Source organism: Symphalangus syndactylus, chromosome 4 (genome assembly GCF_028878055.3).
Source record: "Symphalangus syndactylus isolate Jambi chromosome 4, NHGRI_mSymSyn1-v2.1_pri, whole genome shotgun sequence".
Classification (NCBI taxonomy): Eukaryota; Metazoa; Chordata; class Mammalia; order Primates; family Hylobatidae; genus Symphalangus; species Symphalangus syndactylus.
Window position 1 is genome coordinate 159,401,552 of NC_072426.2, and position 8,901 is coordinate 159,410,452.

The 8,901-nt window shown below is 44.3% G+C and overlaps 1 protein-coding gene and 1 pseudogene across 5 annotated transcripts in view; one reads left to right on the top strand and one right to left on the bottom strand.

Annotated features, from left to right (window-relative positions):
• FAM149A (family with sequence similarity 149 member A) overlaps nucleotides 1–4,727 on the top strand; it is a 64,746-nt gene extending 60,019 nt beyond the window's left edge. For 2 of the 5 annotated variants that reach the window (XM_055276642.2, XM_055276643.2), the window contains exon 14: nucleotides 4,007–4,727. In XM_055276642.2, coding sequence (XP_055132617.1) covers nucleotides 4,007–4,110 — 104 coding nt within the window. In that variant the 3' untranslated portion in view covers nucleotides 4,111–4,727. Of the gene's footprint in view, nucleotides 1–3,977 lie in introns of all 5 variants that reach the window. The other 3 variants (XM_055276645.2, XM_055276646.2, XM_055276644.2) reach the window with 2 other exon arrangements.
• Nucleotides 2,884–3,726, bottom strand: LOC129480397 (protein LTO1 homolog; annotated as a pseudogene).
• Nucleotides 4,728–8,901: the final 4,174 nt, after the last annotated feature.

The window sequence follows — 8,901 nt, forward strand, 5'->3', positions numbered from 1 at the left end:
TCAGAGATTCTTCAGCTCTTTAAAGTTTTGCTCCTGTGCTAATAGCTCTGGGCTGCTGTGCCTTTTGGTTGCTTTTCTTGTTGTATGTTCCTTAGCAGCATTAGCGGTCATTCTCATGTCAACAGCTCGTTCTCTAAAAAGCAGCCATGCTACATGGTTAGGTGTTGCTTTTTTTTTTTTTGAAACGAAGTCTCGCTGCGATGCCCAGGCTAGTGCAGTGGTGCAATCTCAGCTCACCGCAACCTCCACCTCCCAGGCTCAAGCGATTCTCCTGCCACAGCTCCCCGAGTAGCTGGGATTACAGGCACATGCCACGATGCCTGGCTAATTTTTGTATTTTCAGTAGAGATGAGGTTTTACCATATTGGCCAGGCTGGTCTCAAGCTCCTGACCTCAGGTAATCCACCCATCTTGGCCTCCCAAAGTGCTGGGATTACAGGTATGAGCCACTGCGCCCGGCCCAGGTGTTGCTTTTAACACAATTGTAGATGCTTGGGGGGAAGTAGGTGCCCAACTTAGCTTATCAATCATGGATGGTATATCAAGTGCTCACTCTGTGCCAAGGTGCTGTGCCAAAGGCTGGGATTCAAGCAGCAGGGGTGTTTCCATCTGTGCCTGAGGGAGCATTGAGCCTGGCAGGCAGGCTGGAAAAGGCTGTGAGAGGGGTGAGCAGGACCACCTGGCTCCCCCGTCAGGTGGCTGGAGGGTGCAGAGGCTTCCTGGAGGAGGTGACCATCACAAGGGATGTGAGAGAGAGGGAGTGAGTGCTGACAGACCATGCTGTGGATGGCTAGCAGCAGGTGGTGATGAGAGAGGGAACTGGGGAAATTCTGACCAGTTCGCTTTTGGGGATGCTGACTGCAGCATGCCGAGTGGAGGCGTCCGGGAGGTAGTTGGGGCACACATAAGTAGAGGTTTGGGGTGGGAATTGGGTTCTGAATTTGTTTTAAATCTCACTGTTAATCATTGACCAAATGCTAAGTCAGTGTATTCTCTTATCAATAACTTTTTTTGCTTTAAAATATGCTAGTCATTGTTTCTACAATTATAAAAATAATACATTATCAAAATAGACAACTTACAAAACACAAAAATCCACCAAGGAAAACACAGCCAAGGCCCCTGATGTCACCATGTAGAGAGAACGTGGCTCAAAGGCGCGAGCTGTGATGTCGGTGCGATGAGGCGCGTGCCCCGTGCAGACGTCCCCAGGCCCCAGGTGAGGCTGCAGGTGAGGCGTGCGCGGCCTCACACGTGGATTAGAGCTTGGGAGCAGGAGGCCTAAGTCTTCTCCCTCAAAAACGGAAAGCTCTTTCTTTCCTCCTGAGCACTGTGTCAACGTCAGCCCAGCACGCTGCTCACTCAGGGAGTCAACGTCAGCCCAGCACGCTGCTCACACAGGGAGTCAACGTCAGCCCAGCACGCTGCTCACACAGGGAGTCAACGTCAGCCCAGCACGCTGCTCACACAGGGAGTCAACGTCAGCCCAGCACGCTGCTCACACAGGGAGTCAACGTCAGCCCAGCACGCTGCTCACACAGGGAGTCAACGTCAGCCCAGCACGCTGCTCACACAGGGAGTCGCCTCTCTGGCCACCAGCTTAGGCAGCACACCACGATCTAATAGGACATTCAGGAATGAATTAAAAACCAGAGTGGATTCATGGTGACACTTTCGGCATATCACTCACTGCTTTCTGGAAGAGGAGGTGGGGGTAGAGCCGGTATCGGGGGACTGCAGTGATCCCCCACTGGGGGTGCCCACAGGAGTTACATTAACATGTGCAATCACATATGGCCACTTAACTCATGCAGGACTCAGGGAACAGTCCACGCCAGTCATCTGCACCTCACTGCCTCTTAACTGCCTACCCAAGACAAAAGAGCTATTAGAAGGGAGAATGCAGCCAACCAAACGCACGGCTCCAAGAGGTTTTGCATCTATAACGACAAGCTAACATTTAGTTCTTTGGCTCAGAATATTTCCCTTCCTTAACCATTTTTTAATGCTTCAAAGCTCATCCCCATTTGGGGAGTGGGAAGGGTATGTCCAGACCCCCTCAGGGTCAGGCTGGCTTTTCTTTCTTTCCACCAGGTGCACAGGCACATTGGCTACAGGGCACTCCCTGGAGCACCATGCAGCTCCACATGGCCTGTGCAGTCTGGAAGGGAGGGCAGAGATGCCCAGGGCTGTAGGTGCCGGCCTGTGCATTCCGGAGGAGGCCATGCCTGGTGGTCGTGAGAGACACGGGCCTTGGCACGGAAGTCCTAGTTCTGCTGCTGGGTGCTGTGAGACCAGGCATTGCCTGTGGGTCTCAGCTTCCGTATCTGTAAAATGGGAATAACACCTCACTCAAGGACTCCTGAAAGGATTAAATAAAACACGGAGCAGATAACGCAGTGCCTGGTGCATAACAAGCCTCGACATATCCAAGGACTCATCCTGATCGCCCATGAGCCTATTTAAGGTCAACCCTGTCTCACTTAAAAAACAAAACAAGACTGTGCATTCAAGTTCAGGTAGGGGTGGTCCTGTCCAGGGCCAAACCCCGCCTAGAACCAGCCAGGCTTGTGCTGCTGGAGAGCACTGGCCAAGCCACCGCACTCGGGACCAGCACTGAGCAGCCTGGTGAGCTCTGAGCCCGCAGACCAGGCAGGGCCCCCGACAGGCAGGCTGTGTGCAGAGGCCCCTGGGGCACCGAGGGACAGAAAACCTCAGGCGAAGGAGGCCCTTTCACCCGCCAAAGTGGAACCTTCCCCACTGAACACCAGATCTCCCAGCCCTGTCTGACCTTCAGTCACATTTTAAACACTGAACAGAGGGACAGAGGGACCTGTGTTCCTTGATGTTTCATCTTTGTTCATCCATCGGTCGTCCTCCAAATCAAAATCTAGAAGCTTCTGCACTAATTCTGAAGTCAGGCTGAACCTTAACTCATGAACAAAACTCTTTCAATTTTCCTCTAAGTCTTCGTGGAGCTTATCATAAGCAGGATCCTCATAAAGGAATTTCTGAATCATCCCGATCAGTGATTCTAAGAACCACATCTTTCTGTGGTCCTTCTCAGTGGCACAGCTGTGCAGGAGACATTCCCATGCAAAAGCAAAGCCTTGATAGCACCCGATCTGAGGCCGGATGTTGGCTCCATGCACCATGCAGTGCTGCCTTCCTTCAGTGACGCCCACACTCCTGCCTTCCTCCTCCTTCAGTCACACCCACACTCTGCCTTCCTCCCAGCCTTCCTGACACCCTTCCCCATGTAACCCTGCATCCGGCTTCATGATGGCATCCAACACAGCCTGGTTCCCAGGGTCAGGCTCAGACGCACCGCTTCAGAGGATGAGCTCTTTCCAGGAACTCTGAGACAGCTATTATTGATGGTCAGAGGTCTTTTCTATATCTGCAGAAGTGATCGAGGGTCCATAAGAGGGATCTTCCTGTCTTTCTGAGGGTTTGTTTTCTTTTTCTCTGACAAGCAGGCACACAACCTCTTTGCTACCTTTGCGTCCAGGTCAAAAAGCACTGGGAACTACTAACGTATTATTGTTGTTATTATTATTAACTTTTATTATTTCTGTGATAGAAAAACAAAGGAGCCAAAGGGGTATTCCAGGTAGTGGGAAGGATCCCTTAAAGTACCTGACGTTGCACGTGCCCCTGGGAAGCAGGAGAGCTGCCAGGAAGTAGCGCTTCCTCAGCCTCCTGGGCCAGAACCCGCCTCTGCATGGAAGCTCCTTGCAAATCCACCAGCTCAGGAGGACACGTGGCCTGCACCTCAGCTTGATTTTGGGGGAGCACCCTTCCTTTTCCTTAAGACCCTGATAGGCAGTTTTTGCATATGACTATTTCCTAATTTATACAAAAGTGTATTGAAATATATATTTTAAAGTATTTGCATGGAATGTACAAAACAATCGTTCTGAGTGGTTGCTTTTGTAACATTTTAATGAGAATTACCTTTTGCTTGGTGTTTCCAGGTTCACAATATGTGCCTAAATCTTTTCAGAGGACAACTTTGACTTTAAAGAAGAGATTCCAAGTGACATCTTGAAACCACCTCACCAGAACCATTGGAGCACTCGTGGCCTCAGCACACTGCTTATCACTTGAAAAATGGAGGAACAAGTATTATATTTATCTGTGTGTCTGACAGTGTGAGATGTTAGACTGAGAGAAACGCAAACAAATAAACCACTTAATCTTGAACACTTTGCATTGTAAAGAGAGTGAAAGTCAAACCCACCAAGCTGCCTTGCTGAAAGCATCTCCAAGGTTCTGTGGGCTTTGCTCAGAAGACCTTGATGTGTGTTTGCAATCTGTCATTTTATCAATGATACACAAACATAATTAGCATGTGTATGTACTCACACACTAATTATGTGTAAGAATATATTATCTAGGAATATGCCATTTATAACTTTGTACTCTGACGTGTTTTCTAGTCTCATCCTATTAGTAATTCTGTCAAAATCCTAGACACTAGTAGATATTAGTATTTGAGATGATATGTCACAGTCTGAATAAGACTCAGATTGTTCTAGTCATGCTGAGTTTCTCATACATTTTTTAAAAGTGCTTCTGCCATGAACCTCTTTGAGAAATGTCAGTGGCGAAACCTCCCAAGCTAGTTTTCTTTTTCTATGTTTCATCTTCAAATTCAGACAGTTCACGTGAAGTATCCCACATTTATTGATCTTAGGGTTGAATATAAACGTAATTAAAAGCTATGGCAGGTGATGTCATCTTTATTGTTTACAGTCGAAGCTCCTCCATGGGAGGGGAGCCTCGCACCCTCCACGTGCCATCAGGAGCTGGCCTTTGCTCAGACGCCACCTCTGCAGTGACGCCTTCCCAGAGCCCTCGTCTCCCTGCGCTCTGTCCTCCTGCTCTGCCTGGCTGTTCTTCAGAGTGTGTTTCCCCACCTGACATTACTGTAGAAAATGGAGCAGAGAACGGGAAGGGGAATTGGCAGAGAGGAGGCTCCGGGCATGTCTTTCTCTTGTCCCTCTCCCCACTGTTTCTCTTGATCGTGATTCAAGTCCTTACACTCATTTTTATATTCTCAGATCTCAAATCAGCTAATTTCTTCTTTTCTATCAGATAATTGCATTTTATCAGTCTAATTATTACTAATCCAAACTGTAACTTTATAAGGCTATATATATGAGCATATTTATAAACTTAGATTTATAAACTATATACACACATAGATATATGTATCATATAAATGCATAATAAATTATTTTCAGACTATTTCTGGTAAGGAGAAGGGATCATTGCCTACTTGTAGATGTCTGAAATTTTAAAAGATGTGTTGAGACTAACATTAATGTTGTCCTTTATCACAGAGTGACCAAACAAAAATGACCCTAGAGCCTTGCCTCTGTTTGAAAATTTCTCCTTGACTTTGCTGACTCCATTTCTTTTTTCTTTTCTTTTTTTTTTTGAAACGGAGTCTGGCTCTGTCGCCCAGGCTGGAGTGCAGTGGCACGATCTCGGCTCACTACAACCTCCGCCTCCTGGGCTCAAGCGATTCTCCTGCCTCAGCCTCCTGGGTAGCTAGGATTTCAGGTGCATGCCACCACATCCAGCTAAATTTTTTTGTATTTTTAGTAGGGACAGGGTTTCACCGTGTTAGCCAGGCCGGTGTTGAACTCCTGACCTCAGGTGATCCGCCCACCTCAGCCTCCCAAAGTGCTGGGATTACAGGCGTGAGCTACCGCGCCTGGCCAGCTGACTCCGTTTCTATAGCAATGAGACACATTAGGCAGCAGCAACAGCAGTGACCACGAGGTCCATGCCTCTTTTCCATGGTCACAGCTCCATGTGTCCGGGGAAGATTGCTAATGCTTCGTTTCCTGCACAAAGCAAACCAAAGCATTTTTGAGAATTTTCTACATTATTCCTAAACATTAGCAATAGAAACTTTTAAGAGCAAATGCCAGTCTTAATTCAGCACCTCTCACACTTGAGGAATAGTTAGGTATGTGAGTAGCTGGAGCCCGTGTTATAGGGCTGCTGGTTAGGTGCTCTCTGGTGCATCATTACTGCTCAAAGCATGACCCACTTGTTCTTTCAGATCCACTCAGGGTATTTTATGTCCATTTCCAGGAGCCATCCAACTCCTTCCCTATTCAGTCCAAACTTCCTTTTTTTTTTTTTTTTTTTTTTTTTTTTAAGTTCAGGGGTACATGTGCAGGTTGTTACTTAGGTAAACTTGTGTCCTGGGAGTTTGCTGTACAGATTACTTTATCACCCAGGTGTTAAGCCTAGTATCCATTAGTAATTTTTCCTGATCCTCTCCCTCCTTCCACGCTCCACCCTTTGACAGGCCCCAGTGTGTGCTGTTCCCCTCTGTGTCCGTGTGTTCCCATCATTTAGCTCCCACTTAGAAGTGAGAATGGATGGCATTTGTTTTTCTGTTTCTGCATTAGTTTGCTAAGGATAATGACTTCCAGCTCCAGCCATGCCTCTGCAAAGGACATAATCTCGTTCTTTTTTATGAGCTCAAGCTTCGTGTAGGGAAAACACTGGATATTCAGTCTAAACTAACATTTAGGTAGGGTATCCAAGATAAAATGTTTTTTCTTTGAAAACCAGTGAATATACTTTATGGTAGCTTTACCTTGTTTGGCTCCAGAGGTTTGCAAATAAGAATCTATTATTTATATATATAGGTAAAAAAAAAAAACAAAATATTTTTTAAAAAGTGATCTTGAGTCTTCTAAACATTAAATTGGAAGATAAAGTGCCATTTTAGAGATTACATAGAGACTTGGCCCTGTCATTGATTTTACAAATGAACTTCTCATTGCACTGATTTTTACCCCTGTGTTAAAGTTAGTATTTTATTTATACATTAAATTAGATTTAGAGATTAGTAAATAATGCTTATATCAAGGATGGTGCTTTTTAAGCTAAGTAGGTAAAAATTAGGGCAGTGTTTTTATAATCTACTTTAATAAATGAGTCTTACCTTAGAATTAATGTTAAAAATTAAAAAAGAAAAATTGAACTACTTCTAAGATAGATTTTTAAATTCAACTTAGTGAATTTTACACTAATTGAATTACATTAATTAAAATGCCTGTTAGTTTATCCAAAACCAAAGAAAGAATGAAGAAATTTTAAAACAATCTAAGAAAATGTAAAATACCATAGAAAACTGCTAGATTTTGTGAATTTAATATAAAAGGAAGTATCCATATTGATATTATTCTGAACTAGATGGAATTTCTACACCGATTCAGTACATTTTTATATTATATATCATTTAGGTATTATATTTTTTATTTTCTTATAACTACAGATTATTGTGTAGGATTTTTGATTCCTTAATTTCTAATAAAATATAAAAGTGTTAAAAGTTTTCAAAAATGTGTTACATTTATAAAAGTATTTTTAGATTCCCAATTTTTGTATCATTTGTGCAAATATCTCTATTCTGCAGTTTCTAATACGTAGGTATTTATTATTTCTAACTACATAGCAAACTTTCCGCAGTAAATTCAAAGTATATGTCCATATATATTTGCCAAGCCTTTACGTAATTTATGAATACTCCATTGTAATGTTTGTCTCAGAAGATTATGCTCCTGTGTGGTAATCATCATGGATTTGATTTCATCAAACATTTATTAAGCACTTTCTTGGTGTAAGATTTTGTTCTAAGCATTATAGTGAACAAGACAGTCTTTGGCCTAAAAGAACTTAGATTCTAGTGGAGGCGACAGACTATAAACAATTAAACAAAAACATAATACAGGTCAGTTAGCAATAAGTGCTATGAAGAAACAAAGCGAGGCAAGGTGACGGAGTGGAAGGAGCTGCAACTTTCCATCGAGTGGTTGGGGAAGGCTGTGTTGCAGAGGTGGTATTTGAGCAAACCCCAAAGAAGATGAGAAAAGAAGCCTGGGAGATATCTGGGGAGAAAGAATAGTAGACAGAGCAAAAAGCATGTGCCTAAACAAGAGTCCACCTGGAATGTCTGAAGAACAGCAGAGAGGCCAGTTCATGGGATGCGCTTGGCAAGGGAGTGAATAATAGGAGCTCAGTGAGGTAACAGGAGCTGAGGGACTGAGGTCCCTTTTGGACTATGGGAAATCTGAAATCAGAAGCCACTGGAGCAGTTGAGTTTTGGGGATAGGATGATATAATCGACGAGAGATGATCATGTTTCAGTCAGATGATAGTGGTAAGGCTGATGAGAATCCTAAGACTTTGCATGTGTTTTGAAATTTGAGCCAAAAGATTTGCTGTTGGATGAGAGGTGGAGTGTGTCAACAAAAAGAATTGAGAATGCCTCCAAGGCTTTTGGCTTCACACTTGGAAGGATGGTGTTGATATTCACTGAAATTGGAAAGACTACAAGGGGAACATGTTTGGCAGCATGAGGGGCATGTTATGTGTGAGATGCCAATTAGATGCCTAAGTGGAGATATTGAGATATTTGGATATCCACACTTGGGTGTGGAGGTGAGGTATAGACTGGACGTGTAAGTTTGGGGATTATCAGCACGTAGATGCTATTTAAGAACTGAAATGGATGAGGTAACCAAGAAAATGAGTAGAGAAATGGAGGAAAAAGAAGTACTGAGCCTTGTGCCTGTTAACATCTAAAGGCCTGGGATGTGAAGGAAAACCAGCAAAGCTGCTGAGGGGAAATAAGAGTCAGGAGAATGTGGCATCCTCAAAGTGTGTGTGTTTGTGCTGTGCGGGGGGAAGTGTTTCAAGGAAGCGATAGGGACTCAAGTTGATGAGTCAATTACGATAAGGTCTGAGAATCGGACTAAAGGTTTAGCCACATGGAAGTTACTGGTGGCCTTGACAAGATCTGCTAGGTGAATGCACAAGGCGAAAGTCTGCTTGCTGTGAGTTCAGGAGAAAAGAAGACAGGAATCA